Source organism: Oncorhynchus kisutch, linkage group LG17, assembly GCF_002021735.2.
Source record: "Oncorhynchus kisutch isolate 150728-3 linkage group LG17, Okis_V2, whole genome shotgun sequence".
In the NCBI taxonomy this organism is placed as follows: domain Eukaryota; kingdom Metazoa; phylum Chordata; class Actinopteri; order Salmoniformes; family Salmonidae; genus Oncorhynchus; species Oncorhynchus kisutch.
Genome location: NC_034190.2, coordinates 65,225,080 through 65,250,466, shown reverse-complemented (window position 1 = coordinate 65,250,466; position 25,387 = coordinate 65,225,080). Strand labels below are relative to the sequence as shown.

The window sequence follows — 25,387 nt, the reverse complement described above, 5'->3', positions numbered from 1 at the left end:
TTATAAAGAAAGATGACCTTACCTTAACCACAAACTGATTTCCACAAATGTTTTTTCTGACTAATGATATTATTTGAATGACCTTTTCTTCTTTATCTCTCTGCAGGTCATATGTCAGGAAATCCCCCTGTTTTGGACTTGCCTCCTCCCCCTCTCCCTCCACCTAATGAGAGCCCTAGTCCGAGGAAAAAAGGTATGTCGTATCTATACAGAAAACCTAAAGTGAAGTGAGCCGTTAGAGGATATGGTGTTAACACATAACCACCAGCCAAGGCGCTCTACCTGTGTGATGCTGTGCATTGCCACCTGTATTTGTACGAGTATCAATATGTGTGTGTTGTAGGTGAGATGGAGGTGGTGAGTGCACTGCTCTCGGGGCTGGCCCCAGGGCCTGAGGAAGAGAGCCCGTATGAGGCTCTGTTTGAGGCCACCTCCTGTCACTCTCTAGACAGCCTGGCTAGCGGGAAGTCCTCCGACAGGGACTCTGGACGGCCTGACAGTGAAGCCGGAAAGGTTGGTCTGGAACTCTGCCTTCCACCACAGAAACACACAACATGTGACTCAAGAAGTTTGCGTGGCTGGGCATCTAAAATATTTTTTCTCCACTAGAGGGCAATAGTTCTCTGCATTTAATTGTTGTAGAGTGGACTGGATTTAGAAATGATGACAGCATATCTCTTTATCACTAGAAAAGCCTGGGACAATGACGAGTCTTTTGGACGTCAACATTCTAACAGTCTAATAAATACATTTCATATAATAATTTGGTTGTGTTTATGAAGGTCTTAGGTAACATTACACTACGAAAGAAAATGTATTTCAAAGTACACAGTAGCATTTTCATTAGTTAATGTAACTGTAGGCTATGTGTACAAATGAAAACCACTAAAACACCACAATTAAAGTGTTAAAATCCATGAAATAAATAAATAAATTAGTTAAGGACCATTATGAAACTAAGAAAATGCATTTCAAAAGAACAGAATGGCATATTTTGAGTTGAAATATATTACTGTACTTTGAGTGTTGCGAGTGCATGTAGGGAGTTTATGGAATCGCCATCATTCTGCCAAAAAGGCCCGCGGGGGTGTGGTATGTGGCCAATATACCAGGGCTAATGGCTGTTCTTATGTACAGTGCAACGCTGAGTGCCTGGATGCAGCCTTTAGCCGTGGTATATTGGCCATGTACCACAACCCCCTTTCAACCAATCAGCAACCAGGAGCCAAACTACCCCGTGTATAATTTGAAATAATAGAGCTCAAGGGTTCATTTCTAAGAGTGATTTGGAAACTGCAGAATCTGCTAGACATCAAAACGTCTTACCTGCTTGTGACCCTGTAGAAGTTTGAAAAAGTAACTTTTTGGCTCTCTGTTAAACTGCCCTGTTCATCAGATTCTTCATATATTGATACTATTCACACCCATCAGACTATTGTCAATGTAATCTTGTTTTAAGCTAACTCTTAAGCTAGTTATATGTGTGAAATTAGTTTCGATATACACTCACCGGCCAGTGTATTAGGTACACCACACCATTCACAAAAATGGATCGCTCCTACAGACAGTGAGTAACATGGCCGTGGCTTACTATATAAATCAGGCAGACAGGCATCGAGGCATTCAGTTACTGTTCCATTGAACATTTGAATGGGAAAAACAAGTGACCTAAGCGACTTTGAGCGTGGTATGATCATCGAGTCCAGGCGTGCCGGATCCACTATCTCAGAAATGGCCTGGACAAACAGAAATACAGCTTGTTGATGGGAGAAGTCCAAGGAGAATGGCAAGAATGGTGCAAGCTAACAGGCTGACCACAGACAAATAGCTGTGCAGTAGAACAGTGGTGTGCAGAACAGTATCTTAGAATGCACATCTGGTAGGTCCTGGTCACGGATGGGTTATTGCAGCAGACGACCACACCGGGTTCCACTCCTATCAGCTAAAAACAAGAAGAAGAGGCTCCGGTGGGCATGTGATCACTAACACTGGACAATTGAGGAGTGGATAAACATCACCTGGAACATCACAGCGAGGTCAGTTTACTTGAGTGGCCAAGGCAGACCCCAGACCTCAACCCACTAGAGCCTCTTTGGGATGAGATGGAACAGGCTGTTCACAGCTTGAATGTACCTCCGTCCAATCTGCAGCAACGGCGTGATGCCATCACGGCTGCATGGAGGTAAAGGGGTGTCCGACCCGGTACTAGATGGGTGTACCCAATAAACTGGCCGGTGAGTGTAGTGCCATTGAATGAGGGTAGGCATAAAAAACCAACAAGTCCTCTTAAAACGGCTTATAAAACAAATTCTGCTTGTGATATCAAGATGAAAATAATTACAGTGTGTTATCTAGACTTACTTAGGAAAAGTACGTGGGCGGGGGGGAGGACATGACTAAAATGTATCATTAGAAAAGTACATTCGTTTTGCGTCCACATGACACGCTCTCAGCTTTTCTAGTGTTAAAGCAAAAATCTTTGTTTGAATTCAATGCTCCAGTTCAACCGACCTTCTACAGTACTTCAAGATATGTGTCAAGCTAATGTCTGAGCACAGTCAGTGATTTCGTTCTCTGTTTGTCAATTACAGAAAGACCGGCTGGCTCACCAATCCCAACCTGCCCCAGGCCATGTAGAGGAGCTTAGTTCAGAGGTCAGAATCTATGGTCATTAAAGCTCTGTTTTGATGGAGCATGTTGTAATGGTTGGGTTAAATGCGGAAGACTCATTCGGTCGAAGGCATTCAGTTGTTGTGCAACTGACTAGGTATCCCCCTTTCCATTACTTTTGGCCAAAGCAATCAATTAGTTCCTGCTAGTTTTGTGTGTAAGGAACGAGCTAAGGACTGTGTGGATGACCGTAAGGTCTAGTACAACCATGAGAGGGCACTGTGACTTATCTCACTGTATGAGTCCTCAGCGTCACAGGACAGTCTGAGATTAATGCTGCACAAGCCTAACAGAGGTGGTATGGGTGTTCTGTACTGTGCTGACCCTGTCTCCCATCTCTCCCTCACAGGCCCTATTCACTAACAGCAGCATCGATGAGAGGGGGGAGACTGAGGAGGAGGATCACACGTATGAACTGCTGCTGTCCGCCCAGACCAAAGTCCCCCAGTCCGCACTGGACCCCCCATCCCAGAAAGGTACACACTTAGACAGGACAAGGGGTGTAGAAAGTCATTTGGATTGGATCAAGGATGATATTCAAATCCCTTCATGATTCCTAATTGATGGAATATGGTGTGTGATAAAACACTGCTCCCTCAGCCTGAAGAATAAGGAGCACTTGTAACCTCTCCCCCACTCCACCCACATGCCCCCTCCCTGGTGCTTTGCAAAGTGTCACCCCTCATTCCTAGCAGCATTACACCAGGGATGGAATGGAGAAGGGGTCAGTTTTCCAACCGCTCCCTAAACCCCTCCTGCTTCCACTCTGTCTGGTTGTAACCCTTTACCCAAATACAGCTCAGGTTTAACCTCAACAGCATCAGTAGGAGAGAGCTTGGAATATGCTAATGTGTGATATCCTACTCAGGATGGTCAAAGCTGTATCAGAGGACTCATTCCTTAGCTTTGGCTTTTGAATGACAGTGCGTTTCATTGGATTAAATGGGATTTAATTAACAGCACATTGGAGTCCCTGTCTGTTGATATGAATGTTTTTAAACCGTCCCCCAGGCTTTCTCTTCTGTCACATTCCTAATAAATGAATTGTGTGTCACTAAACAGTGTCATAGAAATGAATGTGGAGAGCCTGATTGCTGATGTAATCACTTCCCCTTTTATTTTGATGAATGACTAGATGTCCAGCCCTTGACTTGCGTTCCTCTGTTATGTTGTTAAGATGTTTAATGGGTTGGTTTGAGGAAGGCTCATCTTTGCTGGCTGCTTAATTGTCTGCTCTTCTTTCTGTTTTAAAAGTGTCTGTCTGAGTGTCTGTCTGAGTGTCTGTCTGGCCATTGTCTCCAATACTACCCACAATACCATGTGCATAAAACATGAGCTTTATTATACTTCCCTTTCCTATTCACTTTGCATAATATCATCCCTGGCAGTCTTGAGATTGAATACATTGAATAGAAATGAAATATGATAATTGTACTACCTTACTCATGATGACCTAACTAACTGCTGTCTATCCTGCCTCCCCAGATGGGAACACTACAGTCAAACAGTCTTCCAACAGTCTCCTACCTCAGGTATGACCTGCATCTCCTCTCATCCCTCCATCTCTCCCCTCATCCCACCATGGCTGCCATGCTGCCTGTCATCTGACTTACCTGTGCTCTGGAACGCTGTGTGATGAATAAGATGTTATTTACCTCTAGTAGCTACATATCAGGGCACAAGGTAGCCTAGCAGTTGGAGCATTGGGCCAGTAACAGAAAAGCCATTAATAGGAAAAATCTGCCGATGTGCCCTTGAGCAAGGCACTTAACCCTAATTGATAATGTGGCCGTGACCCCACACTCTAAGGGTGTCTCAGGGAGAGTAGGATATGCAAAAAACACATTTCCAATTCATAATTATGATAATGGTCTTTTCTCCTGTGTCACACACTGCTTACACAGAGTATGGACAAAGACCTAAATAAAGGTCCCTGGTCTCCTCCACGTTCTGCTTTGACATGAAATCGAACCATGGCGTCTGACTTTTTCCCCTAAACATTTTTTTTTCCACCATGGTACTGCTCCATAATGCGAGGATGAATATCTTACATACAGGTACTTCATCGGGAAATATGTCTCCCTGACTGAGGTCCTCGTGACAGTCTGTGTCTCTGTTTAATAGCCAACCCCGGCCACCGGGACTCCTGGAGAGTTACAGCCTCTCCCCTCACTCCTCTCCTCCCTCTCTCCGCCTCGCTTTCCTCTCCATCCCTTTAATTTCCCTTCTCCTATCCCCGTCTCATCGAATGTAACTGGAGGGCCCTATAAAGCTGTCTTTTCTATTTATTATCATATCTATTTATACTGCCTTTTTATTATACAGTTAGCTGCCACAGGGTTTTTATTTGCGTTGCTCTCCTCCCATAACCTCATCTCAAATCTGTTTTTTTTTCTGAGGTTCTTATTTGGAGCAACTGTACCTTTGCTGCCTCGTTTTTTTTCTCCAACGAGTCTCTGTGTGGCTGACTGGCTCGCTGGCTGAATGGCTGGTGTCCTCTGTGTTCTAATCAGCAGCCAGCCATCTGAGGCTATCATCCATATTAGGAATGATGATGCACGGCAACGTGGAAGCAATCACTGGGACGCTTTCTTAATTTAATATCATAGTGTGGGGCTAATTCGGGCTGTGCTAATCGTCTGCTATGCTGTGATGGTGGTTTTAGTTGGGATTGACAGCTGTTAGTGTGCTCATCTCTCCCCTGGTCTCCTCCAGCAGCAGAAGCCCACTGCCCCTAGTGACCTCAGACCACCAGGCGAGACGGACAACACTCTGAAGCTCCCCGGACCTTCTGTGGTTGGGCCTGGACGGACGGGACTCCGCTCCACTGGCGGTGAGTTCCACCCTCTACATGCTCTACCTACTGGATGGCAGTCCCAGGTGGGAGAGATGTGCTTGTTTCTAAGCTCCACATTGACCATAGATGCAGTAAAGGGCAATGTTCCCTCTAAGCTGCGCGTGTGCATGGGCACACAGCTCCCACGGGAGTGACAAGCAGAATAAATATCAGCCTGCAGAGAAATGCGAGATTGAACTTCACTTAACTTTCTAATTTTCCCCTTTAGTTAACACTGTCAACGTGTCCCTCTATTGTGGGAATTGCCAATATAAGCTAACTTCAATGCAACAAACTGAAACAAAACGGACTATGCAAGACTTAGTATGCAAAACTAACTATGGAAGAGACTTTCTTGTAGGCACCGGAGTAGGATTCTATTGCATTGACAGGCAAGACTCAGCCCATACTATACAGACCAGTGCGGCTTAACCGATCAGAGCTGCAGTATACCTATATGCAAATAGACCATTGCCATATATGGATCTGTGCCATTCCTTTGAACTGGACCGTGTGTACACCATAAGTGGTGGTGAGTAGATGTTTGTTTTGAGATCAAAGCGAGAGCTGCATGTAGCCACGTGTGAACATTTGTTCATATTCTTTGCTAGTAAGTGAGTTTTTAGCCTAGTTATATCACACCAATGGGGGAGTGGTTGCTTCCTACAAGACCACAAAACATGTCATTTCTAGCCATCTTTGAAAAGTGAGTCAGGTAAAGAGCATTTATTTTTCAGTCTTAAAGGGGCAGTGTTGTATTTTGAGACAAGCTTGAATAAGCTAAGTAGCCAGTAGGCAGAGGGTAGCAATTTGTCTGATTCTCTGTAATAATGGTATCGTAATAATAATTAACTTTATTTTGTCAAGTGTTTTATTGCATAAAACAATACATTTTCAGTCACCTCCTTGTCTGAATGACAAGTGGATTAACAAGTTAATGTCAAACCCTGCATAAGTCTCACGGAATGTAGGCCTACATTAAATACCACACATTGGCTGCTACTGTAGGCTGAATGATAGAACAGCTATTTCCATGTTAAAATGTTATGGGATACATTTTCTCTACTATTTTCGATACGTTATGATCAAATAGTCACAGTAGCCTACTGTTATAACTGTAACTCAAAGCGGGTACAGCCTAAGTGTTTACAATAAATGCGCGCCAGAAGTTGCACAGAATTTTCACAAAGTTCAAGTTTGCGCTCAGCAGACCTGAAATTTGCTCAGTGCCGGAAAAAAATTGGAAATGCCATGGAAACGTGTGGAGGAAAGATGCGTTGGGAAAGATCCCGAATGTCCTCATTGCCCCCCAGCAAAATGATCCTACATTTAGGCTGTTGTTTATATGTGTATTTCACACTATGTTGAGGTAAAAATTGGAGGATAATTCTGTATGGATGTCAACCCCAATACATTTTTTGGGGAGATTTTCACAAATCAACTGCATTACATTTAAAAACGACTTTGACTACCACCACTGATTTCGCTAGGCTATCAGTTTATACGAACACAAGTTACCATTTAGCAGTCACTTCTTCTAAACCTGAAAAGATCAGATTTGTTAAATGTGCTCCAATCCAACATCCTTCTATCCCCATGGTCCCAGATGTCTCACTGCTATACTCTAGTTACAGCTACTGGGCCACGAGCAGCTCTGTGCTCTTCTCTGACTCCGAGGAGCCAAAGGAGACAGGTCATTTGCTTGAGAAACACGCCAGACTTGGCCGAACATAACCCGTGCATGTCGCTGTAAATGTAAGAAATGCATTAGCATCTGACTGCAGAGTGAGATTGCTAGGGTTGGATTAGTGCTGCCTGGGAGTGTATGATTGGCATTCCAGAGGCCCAGCAGCTCTGGGCCTGGATTAGGCTTGTTTAGATCAGCCTGAATTGACATTCTCTGCCAAGCCAGCTGAAGAAAACTAATCTGGTTTGTTACATGGAACAGAATTCTTGGTCAGATTTGACCATACACTGTATTATTATCTAAGAACCTCCAGCCTACTTACACTACTAGAAATGCAACGTTGTACACTTTATGCATTGGTTGGAGATTGGACAATCTTTATCTTATCCTTTTCCATCTTGCTGTCTAGTTCTTTGTTTATCTTGCTGCGTTTGCCCGTTCTCTCATACGAACACCATAGCAGGCTCATATCCAAGCAGGGCATAATCATGCAAACACAGACACATAGCGACACATAGCTAAGCATGCTGTGTCTGTGATAGATGTGTGCTGTTTGGGGACTGCGTCTGTGTTAGAGATGTGGGCTGTGTCTGTGATAGATGTGTGCTGTTTGGGGACTGTGTCTGTGATTAATGTGTGCTGTTTGGGGACTGTGTCTGTGTTAGAGATGTGGGCGGTGTCTGTGATAGAGATGTGTGCTGTTTGGGGACTGTGTCTATGATATAGATGTGTGCTGTTTGGGGACTGTGTCTGTGTTAGAGATGTGGGCTGTGTCTGTGATAGAGATGTGTGCTGTTTGGGGACTGTGTCTGTGATAGAGATGTGTGCTGTTTGGGGACTCTAATATAAACAGGTATGCCCAGTCCCTCTCCATTACCATCTGAAAGCAGCTGCCTCTCAGGGATTGGGATTAGGGCCCTGCTCACACTCCCTGCTACTCTTAACCCCCGCCCCTTCACATCTCTCCCCCATCGAGGCTGTGTGTGTGATGGAGACATGCCTTGTCAGCAGCAGCAGAGAGCAGGCAGAGCACCTGTCACACACACACTGCCTTCCTCAGGAGGAAGGAATCACAGAGGATGCCCAACAGATTCCACATGCCTCCTGTTTCACAGGCATCTAACATCACAGTGCCCTACTCTCATGCACAGTCAATTGGGTGTAGAAGAGATTTCACATACTGAAAAGTGATAACGTTATCTGCCATAGACATATCTTATGACTATCAGGTTATGTGGCCTTGGCCAGAGTGAACTCACACAGGAGAGGCTAGCATCACTAGATAGATGATAGCCTGCTAAATTCTCAGTGCATATCTGTTTGCTAGCTTGACTGTAGTGAGAACCACAGCTGTGTTTAGTGGTTTCTGCCTGCTGTGGGACCTGTGGAGAGTGGAGCACACTGCCCATCCTGGCCTTGCACTTGGCCAATAGTGAATGACTAGAATTGGGATGTTCTCGAGCACCCAAACAGACTAATCAATGTATGTCAGTTTAACATCAACAATGTCCATTACAAAGTGCTGTCCTTCTCAGTTTCTATCACATATACACAGGTCCCCCACTAACGTATAACGTCAATTAAGATTGAGGTCAGAATCTCAATAGTTTTGCGCCTGTAGTTTTAAATGTCATTCTAACACATGCCATACAGAGCTAAAAATGCTCTCCACTCTGAGTACAGAAAAGCAATTTCCCCAGGAGCTGTAAATAAATAAATACATACTGTCTCTCTGTGACATCAATGCAAAGTAAGTGTAGAATTAACATGACATCCCTGCTCACAAGGCCACCAAATGAAACACACACACACACATGTGTTCTCTCACCAGTGACCTCATCCCTCCATAAAAGCAGTGTAAATATCCATATGTCTCTCATTGGGTTACTGAGTATCTCAATGTTTCCAGCCCCGGTCGGACCGTTGGATCATGGGTGTTGTAGTCTGGGTCCTGTTGGTTGAACACACTAGGGGATTGTTGAAGGGAGCCATAGTGATTCGCTCATTAGTCATTCACACTCTCCAGCTGCCAAAAGAAGAGCAGACACCCAGGGTGGGTGACACCCAGGGTGGGTGTTTGGCTGTGGTCTCTCCATATGTTTATACACACACACACACACGCACGCACATATCTTTCCAAATTGAGTAGTAGGCAGCTGAGCGTAGATGGGCACAGGGCGTTGGTACTGGGCAAAGGGCGTTGGTACTGGGCACAGGGCGTTGGTACTGGGCACAGGGCGTTGGTACTGGGCACAGGGCGTTGGTACTGGGCAAAGGGCGTTGGTACTGGGCACAGGGCGTTGGTACTGGGCAAAGGGCGTTGGTGCTCTGCCTCACTGTAAACGGCCTGTAAGCTAAACAGTGCATAGAGCAAAGTGTACCAGCTCCTAGTTGAACTGTATTCATCACTACCAAGCTGACATACAGGGTGGAGTAACTATTACTATTTCACCTGGACAGATATTCATCTCTAACAGAGCTCTTTTTAGAGTTGAATGTATTGTTTTGAGAGCTGTTTGAATGACTGAATGGTATTGGAAACGCTATGTCCTGTTGAGAGTGAGCTTCATTAGAATGCTTGGAGTAACTGCAGTCTTTTTGTAGCTGTCTTTTTCTCTGAAGGACAAACTAAAACACACTGAAGGGGCCACTGCCCCGCTGTGACGTCACTGACACTGTCCCAGTTTCCCTGTCACCAAACACCACGACCCTCTCACCGGAATTGGCAATGAGGACACACACACAGGGCAGCACCACACAACAGCCCCCCTACCCAATTTCCAACACACACACACACACATTAACCATGTGTCAGAAGACTGATTATCAGGATGGTGGCTGAGAGTCAGACAGAGTGGATGGAGTGATCCCAGAGTTACAATCCCAGAGATGCAGTCAGCGGCTAGTGAGTTGGGACAGGCAGGCAAAGAGCTCACACAGCTACAGCTCTACGTAGCTTTGGTTTACACAGCTCCGGCTCAGGGAGAAGTACAAGAAGGGAGGGACAGAGGGGGAGCTTGACAGGCAGAAGGGGAACAGAGGCACAACCTGGCTCAACTCTCATCCGGTGGTCGATTTGATGGTGGAAAAACAGGCTTGGGTGTCAGTGTCTCCTTCGAGGGGGAGAGAAAGAGGGCCTGTTGTTGTGAGGGGAAAAGCGTATTGTTTTCAACTGGATTGGCTGTACAGGATCTGTAAGCAGGGATTGTTTTCATGCTATAGCTCGAAGCAGAAGAAGTAAGTTCCTGTTTGTTCTTGTGTTTCTGTCTGTGTCCGTGTGTGTGTGTGTGTGTCCGTGTGTCCGTGTGTGTGTGTGTGTCCGTGTGTGTCCGTGTGTGTCCGTGTGTGTCCAAATCAAATCAAATTTTATTTGTCACATACACATGGTTAGCAGATGTTAATGCGAGTGTAGCGAAATGCTTGTGCTTCTAGTTCCGACAATGCAGTAATAACCAACAAGTAATCTAACTAACAATTCCAAAACTACGGTCTTATACACACAAGTGTAAGGGGATAAAGAATATGTACATAAAGATATATGAATGAGTGATGGTACAGAGCGGCATAGGCAAGATACAGTAGATGGTATTGAGTACAGTATATACATATGAGTATGTAAACAAAGTGGCATAGTTAAAGTGGCTAGTGATACATGTATTACATAAAGATGCAGTAGATGATATAGAGTACAGTATATACGTATACATATGAGATGAATAATGTAGGGTATGTAAACATTATATTAGGTAGCATTGTTTAAAGTGGCTAGTGATATATTTTACATTTCCCATCAATTCCCATTATTAAAGTGGCTGGAGTTGAGTCAGTGTGTTGGCAGCAGCCACTCAATGTTAGTGGTGGCTGTTTAACAGTCTGATGGCCTTGAGATAGAAGCTGTTTTTCAGTCTCTCGGTCCCAGCTTTGATGCACCTGTACTGACCTCGCCTTCTGGATGATAGCGGGGTGAACAGGCAGTGGCTCGGGTGGTTGTTGTCCTTGATGATCTTTATGGCCTTCCTGTAACATCGGGTGGTGTAGGTGTCCTGGAGGGCAGGTAGTTTGCCCCCGGTGATGCGTTGTGCAGACCTCACTACACTCTGGAGAGCCTTACGGTTGTGGGCGGAGCAGTTGCCGTACCAGGCGGTGATACAGCCCGCCAGGATGCTCTCGATTGTGCATCTGTAGAAGTTTGTGAGTGCTTTTGGTGACAAGCCGAATTTCTTCAGCGCTGCTGCGCCTTCTTCACGATGCTGTCTGTGTGGGTGGACCAATTCAGTTTGTCTGTGATGTGTATGCCGAGGAACTTAAAACTTGCTACCCTCTCCACTACTGTTCCATCGATGTGGATAGGGGGGTGTTCCCTCTGCTGTTTCCTGAAGTCCACAATCATCTCCTTAGTTTTGTTGAGTGTAAGGTTATTTTCCTGACACCACACTCCGAGGGCCCTCACCTCCTCCCTGTAGGCCGTCTCGTCGTTGTTGGTAATCAAGCCTACCACTGTTGTGTCGTCCGCAAACTTGATGATTGAGTTGGAGGCGTGCGTGGTCACGCAGTCGTAGGTGAACAGGGAGTACAGGAAAGGGCTCAGAACGCACCCTTGTGGGGCCCCAGTGTTGAGGATCAGCGGGGTGGAGATGTTGTTGCCTACTCTCACCACCTGGGGGCGGCCCGTCAGGAAGTCCAGTACCCAGTTGCACAGGGCGGGGTCGAGACCCAGGGTCTCGAGCTTGATGATGAGCTTGGAGGGTACTATGGTGTTAAATGCCGAGCTGTAGTCGATGAACAGCATTCTCACATAGGTATTCCTCTTGTCCAGATGGGTTAGGGCAGTGTGCAGTGTGGTTGAGATTGCATCGTCTGTGGACCTATTTGGGCGGTAAGCAAATTGGAGTGGGTCTAGGGTGTCAGGTAGGGTGGAGGTGATATGGTCCTTGACTAGTCTCTCAAAGCACTTCACGATGACGGAAGTGAGTGCTACGGGGGCGGTAGTCGTTTAGCTCAGTTACCGTAGCTTTCTTGGGAACAGGAACAATGGTGTCCGTGTGTGTGCGTGTGCCCGTGTGTGTGCGTGTGTCCGTGTGTGCGTGTGTCCGTGTGTGCGTGTGTCCGTGTGTGCGTGTGTCCGTGCAAGTGTGTGTGTGTGTGTGCGTGTGTGTGTGTGCGCACAGATTCTGCAGAATGCTTGTTGTCTTGCTCCCATCCGGTTTCTTCCTTTGCTGATTTCCTGTGAGGATTCCTCAGTGCTGTATCATTTCTGTGGAACTTGACCTCAAACAGGGGCTGCTGCTGGTTATCTCAAAGGGAGTGAGACACACACAGAGACAGGCAGGGATGGAGGAGTGGGAAAAAACTGGCAGAGCATTGAGTAATGTAACAAACCTCCAAACATCCAGAGAGATGGTTTCAAGCTGGGATTGGAATTATCTGTCTTCCAGTGCTTCGGACAGCATTCTGTAGGTCCGTCTCTCCTTATCTCTCATGCTCAAACAATCACAGATCTGTTTCTGGGGCTGTGGGGACGTTGTTATTAGTCCTGCTAGATATCTACCTTCAGTCTCAGTCCAGCCTCCTGCCTGCCTTGACTCACTACTCCTTACTCATTACTCCCTGCTCTTTAGTCTCCCCTCCTAGCTCTCCTGGTCTCCTCTCATCTCTACAGATAACTCCCTGCTCTTTAGTCTCCCCTTCTAACTCCCCTGGTCTCCTCTCATCTCTACAGATAACTCCCTGCTCTTTAGTCTCCCCTCCTAACTCTCCTGGTCTCATCTCTACAGATAACTCCCTACTCGGCCAGGACCTAGTTGCAGTACCTGAAGTGTTCACAGGCCTCTTGCACGGCTCCTCGCCTGTCTTTGACTGTCAGGTGGAGCCCCTCAGCAGGCTGCCAGGTGGGGTACTGACACAGTCCAGCCAAGGCCAACAGCCGGCGCCAGCTCCAACGGTACCCACCAAAACAACAGAAGCTCCGCCTCTGCCTCCTCCAAACATCAACATGGCTGCCATCCTGACAGACTGTGACCCCAAAGCCATCTATGCCACAGTGTCTAAGGGGGTGCCCAGGGACAGAGACAGAGACAGGATGAGGGACTTTGGGTCTGGGTCTGTGCCTGCTGGCAGGATGCGTCCCCCTGGGGACCTGAAGCTGGCCCGCAGCCTCTCCAAGTCGGACTCGGACCTGCTGGTATCGCCGCCTAGCGAGGAGGAGGGAGGGCTGGGCAGCCGCAGTGAGTCCGTCTCCAACTGCAGCGCAACCAAGAAGCGGCTGGAGAAGTCGCCCTCTTTCGCCTCTGAATGGGACGAGGTAAGACCCTTGCTTCACTGTTCTGTTGGACTTATGTTATAATATGGTGTTCTGTATTCATAGTTTATACACTCACCTGGGTGAGTTCTCAGGGATGACTTCTATACCATCACCATATAGTGTTACAGGTGAAAGGACACTACATGGTCACATTATAGCCCTCCTCATGGAGCTGTTGTCTAGTTATCGAGGGGTTAAGCTGTAGAGTAGAATGACATCATGGAGCTGAGAGACTCAGGAACATTAGGCCTGCATGAGTGAGATCCACACACACCCCTCTCTTTAGCCACGTTTTCTCATTCATATCTGCCGTTTTTCTGCCCCTAAACTATGTATTAACCCTGCTGAAATAGAAGCCAAACCCGCTCTATCACTGCAGTGAGAAGTTAATATTCAAAATTGTATATAGCCAGCCATTCAGAACCGAAATACCCTGTCTGAGGGGCCGATAACAAAGAATAAAGAGCCAGGGAGAGGAGAGAGATTAGAAGTGATTGAAAGATGGGGCTAAAAAGTGAGGAGGATCTGAAAAAGTATCAGGATAGATGGGCCTAGACAAAGAGTTGGAAAGTGAGACAAGGAGAGCGGAGGAGAAGGTCATTGAGTTGCAGCTCTATCCTCCCTTCAGGACTGACCCCGCCTCCTCAGGTTGCCATGGTGTTACACTCCAACCTAATCTGGGCTCCCCTGGAGATGGGCAACTGTTTTTAGGGTTGCCTTGAACACACACACTTTTCATTCAGTATTCTAAAATAGAGCCATTTGGAATAAGTGTTATCTGCAGTGTTGTGTACGCGTGTAACTGCACCATTATGGCATTTTGAGATGCAATCTGCATGGATTGTTAAATCCACTTTAAATCTTCCACTATTTACATCCTTTGTCTGCGAACTGGCAGTGTAATGACTCCACATGACTCGATTCCCCTATTATGTCTGTGGCAGAATCAGCCATGATGCATTTGTGATGCCGAGCAGAGGGAGTCAGCCAGGGGCTCAAGTAACAGGCTCTCCACAGTGACCAGATTGCTCTGCGGTCAGTCGGTGTACCTTTACACAACCCTATACCAACAGGCACTGGGAGCCGTGATAACGGGAAAGTTGGGGGTCGATATCCTGGTTTCTCGTCTCTGTGGTTAGCATGCAGGTGTCCAGAGCAGAGCCTGCCTGTGTGCCCGACCTTGTGTCCTACACAGAAGTATGCTTTTAGATGACCCCTCTCCCTGACCTCTCCAAGAGGGGTGGTGGAGCAGGAGAGAATTGTATTTTTGTTCCATCAGCCAAAATAATTGATAATCAACCCAGAGTAGAACCTTTTGTGCCCCACCTTCACCTCAGCTGAGAGGAATGACAACAAGAGCTAGGCTATAGCTGTATCCAAGTAGGCACTTTATTCCCTATATAGTGTAATACTTTTGACCAATTTCAGACACACAGCTCAGACTCAGCCCCAGTAGTGTAGTTGTGATGATAGCTGTAGAGAGGAAGTGGATGGACAGTCCGTGAGTGTGACACGCACCACCACTCAGGGAACTGAACCACAGATCATTATCTCAATAGCCTGTTTATTTGAGCCATTGATGCCTCTCCTCAACACACTCAGCTATTTTATCTACAAAAGGCTATTACATTCAATGCAAAGGGAATGTATTTATTTATATACAATTTATTGGCATGGGAAATATATTGCTGAAGCAAGTGGAATAGATAATAAACAATCAAATTAACAGTGAAAAGTTTTAAAATAATAGCCATTTCAAATGTTATATTATTGTCTATGTGCAGGGTTGTAACAATGTGCAAATAGTTGACGTACGAAAGGGAAAACAAATACCACTCTGTGGTATCCCATCTGTGGTATCCCATCTGTGGTATCCCATCTGTGGTATCCCATCTGTGGTATCCCATCTGTGGTATCCCATCTGTGGTATCTCATCTGTCGTATCCCATCTGTCCTATCCCATCTGTCGTATTCCATCTAATAGATATGGGAGTTAAGTCAAAGCTTTCCTTAATTTTGTGTCAGTCACAGTGGTCAGGTATTCTGACACTGTGTACTCTTTGTTTAGGGCCAAATAGCATTCCAGTTTGCTTTGTTTTTTGTTTAGTTCTTTCCAATATATCTTTTAGTTTTCTCATGATTTGGTTGGGTCTAATTGTGTTGCTGTCCTGGGGCTCTGTGGGGTGTGTTTGTTTGTGAACAGAGGCCCAGGACCAGCTTGCTGAGTGGACTCTTCTCCAGGTTCATCTGATCTTTTAGGTGATTGTCTTTTCTGGATTTTGATAATTAGCTGGTATCGTCCCAATTCTGCTCTGCATTAATTATTTGGTGTTTTATGTTGTACACAGAGAATGTTTTTCCAGAATTCCACATGCAGAGTCTCAGTTTGGTGTTTGTCCCATTTTTGTGAATTCTTGGTTGTTGAGTGGTCTCCAGACCTCACAACTGTCGAGGGCAATGGGTTCTATAACTTATTCTATAAGTATTTTTTTTTGCCAGATCCTAATTGGATTGTTGGATTTTATGTTCCTTTTGATGGCATAGGCCCTTCTTGCCTTGTCTCTCAGATTGTTCACAGCTTTGTGGAAGTTACCTGTGGTGCTGATGTTTAGGCCGATAGTTTTTTGTGTTCTCTAGGGCAATGGGTGTTTAGGTGGAATTTGTATTTGTTGTCCTGGCAACTGGACCTTTTTTGGAACACCATTAATTTTGTCTTACTGAGATTCACTGTCAGGGCCCAGATCGGACAGAATCTTTGGAGAAGATCAACGTGCTAATCTAGGCCCTCCTTGTTTGGAGATGAAAGCACCAGATCTTCAGTAGACATTTGACCTCAGATTCTAGTTTGGGTGAGGCTGGGTGCCTGCAGACTGTTCTAGTGCCCTGTTAAATAGTTAAATAGTTGAAAAACACACACACACACTACACATCCTGACCGAAAACTTATTTTGTTGGCATTTACATATGTCCCCAGTAAAACATAATCAAAACCTATTTCTTTCACTTACTTCCTGTGCTGTTTCATTGTTCATTTGTTCAGTCTCAAACAGGATAAACCCTGTTTCTTGTCTGCATCGAAGTAGCGGTCCTTGTACCTAGCATCGAGAATGGTGGCGACACAGTTGAGGCTCAGAGAGAATGCCACCAAATCGCTTGTTCACAGTCTCTAGTAGAGTACATTTCCAAGTTAACCCAACGGTCTGTGTTGACATTTTTGTTGAGCAGGCGTTTCATTCACATGACAGGGTATCACGTCTGCTGCAGATGCAGTTGAGCTTATTCCTCCAGTCAGTTGTTCGAATGGTGCTGGGAGTGTTCATGTTTACAAGTTTCAAACATGTTCTCAAATGCCATTGAAATAGCTGCAGCGTTATGAGAGAACCAGCACATTCTTGAGCATGCAATGCGGCTTTCCTCAGTACGAAATCCTCGTCGACCCACTGTGCTGTCAGACTAATAATGCTCATGGGGTTGACATCACTGGTCCAAATGTCAGTCGTGAAACTAATAGCAGTGACGCCCATAGCAAGTAACGTTAGCTCATGGATGTGAGTTTCAAAAATACTGTGTAACTCCGGTAGGGCAACATTTGAAAAACAGCGCCTACTTGGTAGTGTGTGCCGGTGCTCGACTAGTCGGCCAAAGCCAACATCACCCACGACAGAGAACGGTTGATTGTAAAGGGCAATGAATGCTATTATCTTGGCTTTAATGGATTTTGCCTTTGTGATGTCTCCCTGTAATTTTATTACTCTTTCAAATGATTTGAGTTGCTCGATTTGTTGACTGCTCGATCCACACGGCAGACATTGTGGGCTAGGTTAGGAATGCTGTGTTGCACGTGTAACGCTATATTTTTTTTGCCAATGTTTCCATTTTTAGCTAAAATCGTCTGATTCCGATATGCTTACCGATATATTGTGCATCCCTACTATCAACACCACAGACCTTTTTGGGTTGGAGGCTTTTGTATTTTGTCCTGTAATTCTTTCAATGTAATTGGAAGAACGACCAGTCTATAACACTCTGACAGTGGGAGAGAGAGGAAGGGAAGATTGTTTCACTTTTGTATCGAGACTCCAGTCATAACATTCTGTTTGTACAACTGTAAGACATAGTAAATGTATTCATTCACCAGTTAAATTACTTTCATGAAGCTACTGGTCAAATGTTATGCTGTGAACTTCATGAATACGTCTGTCACAGCTGTCGTCAAGGGCATTCACTTTCTAAATAGATGCAGTTCATTAGAAGTTGCACAGAATTAACTTTGTCCCATTACTTCAAAATGCTCTGTCATTCCAGTCCCCTCCTGCAGGCACAGTGTTAGTATTATCAGTGTGGTTCTTCTCTCTGTTGTAGAGCATTCCGTCCCAAGTGGGTAATGGGGTCACCAGACTGGAACAGCTTGCCAGCTTGAATCTTTAGTTCCCCTGCTGAAACGTTCAGCAATATGAGGATACTTTATACCCTCCTGATGATACTGTAGCTACTGGGACTAGCCTACATTATGAGTGACACAGGAGCCCGATCCGACTCTGTACACTGTAATCACCCACAGCTTGATTGAACACCTCTCCTTATGAAGTCCTGGAGCTGGAAGATGGGATTCGGCCTTTCCTAGAGGCTGCCTGTGGATTAAGTCATGATGCAGTTGTGTGGCGATAGGAAGAGGAGATGCCACACCACAGCAGCTCCCTACTGATCAGAGCAGCACCAGCTATACTCCTGCAGATGTTATTTCCTGGTCAGCTCATCCTTATTATACAGTCTGTCTATTCTATGTCTATTCTACAGTTAGATATTTAGATCTGATTTGACTGAGCTTAATAAGAATGTCACGTTGCCAATCACAACAAAAGGTAAGGCAAGGATGTAATGTAAACTGAACATTTTGTGTAAATTGAAATCTCGTTACACTGCTCTCCTTAAATGTCCGTCAATGAGAATAGCCTCAATGGATCGGGTTGCGTAATGTAGGAGTTGAACCTAAGCAGCAAAGGAAAGAAGAGGGTTATCACTTGGAGACTAGTGTTCCCTTGCCTGTGGCAGGATCTAGTCACAGAGCAGCTAAAGATCATGGGACTAAACACCTCCCTCTGCAACTGGATCCTGGACTTTCTGATGGGCCTCCCCAGGTGGTGAGGGTAGGTAGCAACACATCTGCCACGCTGATCCTCAACACTGGAGCCCCTCAGGGGTGAGTGCTCAGTCCCCTCCTGTACTCCCTGTTCACCCACGACTGCATGGCCAGACACGACTCCAACACCATCATTAAGTTTGCAGATGACAGTGGTCGGCCTGATCAGAAAAGGAAAAGGAGGACCTAGCACACCCCCATTCTCATTGACGGAGCTGTAGTAGAATAGGTTGAGAGCTTCAAGTTCCTTTCTGTCCACATCACCAACAAACTAGAATGGTCTAAACACACCTATTCCCCCTCGGGAGACTGAACAGATTTGGCATGGGTCCTCAGATCCTCAAAAGGTTCTACAGCTGCATCATCGAGAGCATCCTAACTGGTTGCATCACTGCCTGGTACGGCAACTGCTCGGCCTCCGACCACAAGGCACTACAGAGGGCAAGCTGCCTGCCACCCAGAACCTCTACACCAGGCGTCAGAGGAAAGCCCAAAAAATAGTCATAGACCCCAGCCACCCCAGTCGTAGACTGTTCTCTCTGCTACCGCATGGCAAGCTGTACCGGAGACCTTAGTCTAGGACCAAAAGGCTTCTCAACAGCTTTTACCCCCAAGCCATAAGACTCCTGAACAGGTAATCAAATAGCTATCCGGACTATTTGCATTGTGTCCCGCCCATCTTAATCTTTTCTTTTTATTGGCAAGTCTGAGATGAGGCCTTTTCTTTGCAACTCTGCCTAGAAGGCCAGCATCCCGGAGTCGCCTCTTCACTGTTGACGTTGAGACTGGTGTTTTGCGGGTACTATTTAATGAAGCTGCCAGTTGAGGACTTGTGAGGCGTCTGTTTCTCAAACTAGACACTAAATGTACTTGTCCTCTTGCTCAGTTGTGCATCAGGGCCTCCAGCTCCTCTTTCTATTCTGGTTAGAGCCAGTTTGCACTGTTTAATTGGCAATTTCTTTAGCCTTAATTTCTCAGAACAAGAATAGACTGACGAGTTTCAGAAGAAAGTGCTTTGTTTCTGGCCATTTTGAGCCTGTAATCGAACCCACAAATGCTGACGCTCCAGATACTCAACTAGTCTAGAGAAGGCCAGTTGTATTGCTTCTTTAATCAGAACAACAGTTTTCAGCTGTGCTAACATAATTGCAAAAGGGTTTTCTGATGATCAATTACCCTTTTAAAATGATCAACTTGGATTAGCTAACGCAAGGTGCCATTGGAACACAGGAGTGATGGTTGCTGATAATGGGCCTCTGTACGCCTATGTAGACATTCCATTAAAAATCTGTTGTTTCCAGCTACAATAGTAATTTACAACATTAACAATGTCTACACTGTATTTCTGATCAATGTTTTTTTAATGAACAAAAAATGTGCTTTTCTTTCAAAAACAAATACATTTCTAAGTGACCCCAAGCTTTTGAACGGTAGAGAACATGTACATATTACCTCAATTAGCCCAACTAACTGGTGCCCCTGCACATTGACTCTGTACCGGTACCACCTGTATATAGCCTCGCTACTGTTATTTTCACTGTCATTTTACTGTTTTTTTTATTTGTATTTCTTTACTTATCTATTGTTTAACTAATAGCTATTTTTTGCTTTAAAATTGCACTGTTGGTTAGGGGCTTGTAAGTATCCATTTCACTGTAAGGTCTACCTACACCTTGTATTCGGCGCACGTGACAAATAAGCTTTGATTTGATTTGAGATGGAGTTGTGTTCCTGTGTGACAGAATCTAAGTTGGTACGAGGAGAACTTCTGTTGTGTTCATTTACGTACTGCAACCTCTTGAGTGCCCTGACCTGTTTTGAGTACTTGTGCCTCCTATGAGTAGTGTCAGCATTGCTTCATATTACAACATTTAAAAGACCATCTCTTTTTTTTCTTCACACACCTTTCATGTAAAGGTTTGAAGGTTACCAGAGATCTCAGTTCCTATAACGCCCATTATTGCCGCCTTGTCTGTATTCACAGGCTCCCTGTCGCTCTCTCTGTCACCCCCTCAGCCTGAAGGTTGTCAGCTGGTCAGGTAGGATCACTTATTGCGGTGTAGCAGACCGGAGAGTTGACAGTTTGCTCAAGAACCGCAGAGGTAAATGCTAATGCAAAAACCCTGAGCTGCGGTGTTCAAGATAACAGCCAAATGTTGCCTTTCAACGCATCACTCGGATTAGCATGTAGCCTGTCCGTGATGCGTATGTGTGTGTAAGAGGGAGTACGGTATGCAAGTTCTTTCTTTTGGCAAGAAAAAGTTCATTTTCAGATTCTTTTTTTTAATGTCCTCCTTTTCATTACTTTTCTATTTCTTCTTTTTTTTGTCTATTGAATAGGTAATAGGGCTGTAATGCTCAGTCACCCAGGAGGGGTTGCCCTGGGTTATATTATACCTAACTCATTACCCATTGGACAGTTTTCTTAAAGGTCTAATGCAGGCATTTTTATCTCAACATCAAATAATTTCTGGGTAAGAATTAAATACCTTACTGTGATTGTTTTCAATTAAAATGGCCCAAAATAAACAAATTGCTTCTTAGCAAAGAGCAATTTCTCAAGCTGAAACTCTGTTCTCGCACTGTTTTCAAGAAAACCTCAAGTACTCGGTCTGCACCATTGATGGAATGTTTAACAAATGAAAGCAATATTAAGCAAAAGTATGTTTTCTAACTTTCCCCATCCTTTGTTTTAGTTATTTAGAAGCCTGCGAATATCCTCTGTAAATAGTTCAGTTTTTAAAGTGTAGCCCTTCTCTATTTTCTCTATCCCTCTCTTAGCCGTCTCTCCCTCCCTACTGTTGCTGTGAGGAGCAGCCAGCCTGGCTGCGGGCGGCCATCTTGCTGGTCACGGCTGGCTGCTCTGGAACACTCTACTGAGCTGTGTGACAGCGTGTGGACGAGGGGGTCCCAGGGCACCAAAAAAAGCTATTTCATTGTGTGCCTGGGTCTGCTAACTCCTCCTTTTCTCACACCCTCTCCTCTTTACACACACAGCCTGCCTTTACAGACGAGAAGATTTTACTTGCATGTCTTGGCCTGCGCATCTGCATTTAAGTGTGTGTGTGTGTGTGTTATGGTGTGTGTGTTTTAAAGCCCATGCTAATGCAGGTTTGTCTCAGACTTAGGATCATACTGAACATGACAATCCAGGGGATACATTGTTTGGGCCAGTTAGAGTAGACCCACAGATGGGAGGGGATAGAGAGAGAAGAAAGAGAGCGGGAGAGCGACACATAGACAGAGACTGAGACGAAAGGATAGTCATCGAACAGCCCACTTCACTTTTGCTTCGTTTCTTGCCCTGCTCCCCACGGATCCCATGGCCACTATGAAGCCAGCTTTTGTGAGTATATTGATTCTCTTTACACAGTGTCTTTCAATTTTACATTAATAGAAATTATGTTGTAGTCTACCTCCTTTTTCTTTTAGGATATTTTTTCATGAATATTAATAATATTGTAACATTTTCTTTTCCATCTTATTAACTAAGCCAAGGATGTTTTCCTACTTTAGCCAACCTCATTGATGAAGACTTCTGCCTAATCTTCTGTGGCATTTTAAACTCCACAGGCTGAGAGTATATCAATGTTGTTATGATTGTTTTTCTGTATCTGTTAGCACTCTGTTTGTTTGGAGCGGGTTAAGCTCTTTTCCCAGATTCTCCCTCTGAGAGAGGAGATGGCCTGAGACCCTGTAGAAATAAGAGTTAAATCCCCATGCTGTGGGTTAGGACCTGCTGCTGGGAGCAAACCAAACTCTCATCGCCTGGGGTGACCAACGGAGGGTCACTCTGGGGCAGTTGGTGGAGACTATTGATTGTGCTGTGTACCGGTGTCAGTGTAGATCCCGTGGCACCTGTTCAGAGGGTGTTGTGTTAGTGTTTAGGCCCTCTGAATGGCCTCTCCAGGCCCTGCTCTCGGAGCCAGCTTGCTAATGTGAGGCTCGGCTCCTAGATCTGGGCACGCTTTCCATTTGAAGACCTTTATTTTACCTCCAACACACTCTGCCAGTTGGCCCTGGGTCTCGGTGCCTAAGGGCTCTCTCTGTCTTTGTCTCTCTCTCTATCACTCTCACTCCATTTCCATCTCGCTCCCTCTTTCTGAAATTTTTATCTCCATCACTCTGACCCCAACCCCGCCTGGTAGCTAACCCACTCCCTCCTCAGCTGTTGACCTTTAACACCCCCCTGACCTCTGACCTCTTCTCATCCTATCAGGTCGATGGTGCACATAGACACTAGAGAGCCCCTCTCACAATGGATGTGTCTCTAGGACCTATATATGGATTAAAACCTTCTCTCTTGTCTCAGCTCTGTGTTTGGTTATGAGTATCTATCCCAGTGAGAAGCTTCCTTGGCTGTGTATTTAGGCCTATAGGCCGTACCTTGAGGAACCACCAGGCCGTTATATCCTCTGCTCAGATCAGGATGTATTTACTTAGTCTCACAGTATATTAGACCTGTCTGTCACAGCCAGCCAACTGCAGCCTTGAAAGCTGATTCTTATGTTGGATGAAGGGTGCCAAAATATCAAGGTTGAATGGTGCTAGCACCGTGTAGTGTGTGTGTGTGTGTGTGTGTGTGTGTGTGTGTGTGTGTGTTGGGTGCATATGTGTGTCTGTGTGTGTCGGAGCACAGCTTGGTGTGTGTATACAGTTGTGTGATGTACAGTAATCAATCATTTCTTCCTATTGGCACCTTTCGGGTCCCATATGCTCGGAGGAGGTGTATTCAGGGTATTGTCCTGAATCACAGGCTGGTAGACCATTACAGAGAGGTACAGGGTTTGGCAGTCAGGTTCTAGAGGGGGAGATAGAATCCAGACATCTCCTCCATGAAATAATGTAGCATAACATTACTCTAGCAGTTTCCCCTGAGAGCCACAGCTCCTAGCTAGATTACCAGACAGCAGCATATAGCACAGCCACTCAGACAGACAGAGGATGCTGGCTGGGCTGTATTGTCCAAAACTGCTCATTACTGGGAACTGATGACACTCAAGGGTTTTATTCTGCAGGCAAACAGAGAGCCTATAGATCTGAATGAAGCCACAGTCCTGTCATCTTTATCTGGGCATGCCACACTTAGAGCTTTGTGTAACCACTTTACAGGAGACCTAGCATTCCTCCACAGAGTGATAATTGTCCCAACTCATCAATCTCTCCGTTTAATTGCAACATCAGGTTTGGAAGGGAAGCAATGCAATGACATTTATGGACACTAGAGTGAACTAAATTATATTTTACACAAGCTATAAATAGATATTTAGAAAATAATGTCCTCATCCTGTGAGAAAACCAGTATTAAGGAAGGTATCCTTATGGAGCTTTTTGTCTTTTATTCAGCATGATATATGGTTATGACATCCATTGTTCTCATAGTTATTTGATTTCTTTCTCATTCCCAACGCTCCTCCTCCCCGATAGAGTTCTACATAATAAACCTGTCCTGTTTGAAAATAAACATCCCTGCTCATGAGTGTCTAAAACACATTCGGACCCCTTGACTTTTTCCAAATGTTACAGCCTTGTTCTAAAATTAATTAAATTAAAAATAATCCTCAGCAATCTAAACACAATACCCCATAATGACAAAGCGAAAACAGGTTTTTAGGAAACATAAATACCTTATTTACATAAGTATTCAGACCCCTTGCTATGAGACTCGAAATTGAGATCAGGTGCAACCTGTTTTCATTGATCATCCTTGAGACGTTTCTACAACTTGATTGGAGTCCACCTTTGGTAAATTCAATTGATTGGACATGATTTGGAAAGGCACACACCTCTCTATATAAGATCCCACAGTTGACAGTGCATGTCAGATCAAAAACCAACCCTAGAGCTCCGAGACAGGATTGTTTCTAGGCACAGATCTGGGGAAGGGTACCAAAACATTTCTGAAGAACACAGTGGCCTCCATCATTCTTAAATGTAACAAGTTTGAAACCACCAAGACTCTTCCAAGAGCTCTCCGACCGGCCAAACTGAGCAATCGGGGGAGAAGGGTCTTGGTCAGGGAGGTGACCAAGAACCCGATGGTCATTCTGACAGAGCTCCAGAGTTCCTCTGTGGAGATGGGAGAACCTTCCAGAAGGACAACCATTTCTGCAGCACTCCACCAATCAGGCCTTCATGGTAGAGTGGCCAGATGGAAGCCACTCTTCAGTAAAAGGCACATGACAGCCAGCTTGGAGTTTGCCAAAAGGCACCTAAAGACTCTTAGACCATGAGAAACAAGATTCTCTGGTCTGATGAAACCAAGATTGAACTGTTTGTCCTGAATACTACTAAGTGTCACATCTGGAGTAAATCTGGCACGCTGTAGGGATGTTTTTCAGCGGATGGGACTGGGAGACTAGTCAATATCGAGGCAAAGATGAACAGAGCAAAGTACAGAGAGATACTTGATGAAAACCTGCTCCACAGTGCTCAGGACCTCAGACCGGTGTGAAGGTTCACCTTCCAACAGGACAACGACCATAAGCACATAGCCAAGACCATGCATGAGTGGCTTTGGGACAAGTCTGAATGTCCTTGAGTGGCCCAGCCAGAGTCCGGGCTTGAACCCGATCGAACATCTCTGGAGAGACATGAAAATAGCTGTGCAGCAATGCTCCCCATCCAACCTGACAGAGCTTGAGAGGATCTCCAGAGAAAAATGGGAGACACTCCCCAAATATTGGGGAGCCAAGTGTGTAGCGTCATACCCAAGAAGACTCAAGGCTGGAATCGTTCCCAAAGTCACTTCAA

At 45.3% G+C, this 25,387-nt stretch overlaps 1 protein-coding gene across 10 annotated transcripts in view; it reads left to right on the top strand.

Moving 5' to 3' along the window:
* The window catches only part of LOC109908109 (ankyrin repeat and SAM domain-containing protein 1A), a 116,858-nt gene that overhangs the window by 49,210 nt on the left and 42,261 nt on the right, over positions 1–25,387 (top strand). For 6 of the 10 annotated variants that reach the window (XM_031794365.1, XM_020506584.2, XM_020506583.2 and 3 more), the window contains 7 exons: positions 107–193; positions 344–513; positions 2,592–2,654; positions 3,020–3,146; positions 4,156–4,202; positions 5,386–5,503; positions 12,968–13,494. In XM_031794365.1, the coding sequence (XP_031650225.1) occupies positions 107–193; positions 344–513; positions 2,592–2,654; positions 3,020–3,146; positions 4,156–4,202; positions 5,386–5,503; positions 12,968–13,494 (1,139 nt within the window). Of the gene's footprint in view, positions 1–106; positions 194–343; positions 514–2,591; positions 2,655–3,019; positions 3,147–4,155; positions 4,203–5,385; positions 5,504–12,967; positions 13,495–21,641; positions 21,981–25,387 lie in introns of those variants that run through there. The other 4 variants (XM_031794366.1, XM_031794364.1, XM_020506582.2 and 1 more) reach the window with 2 other exon arrangements.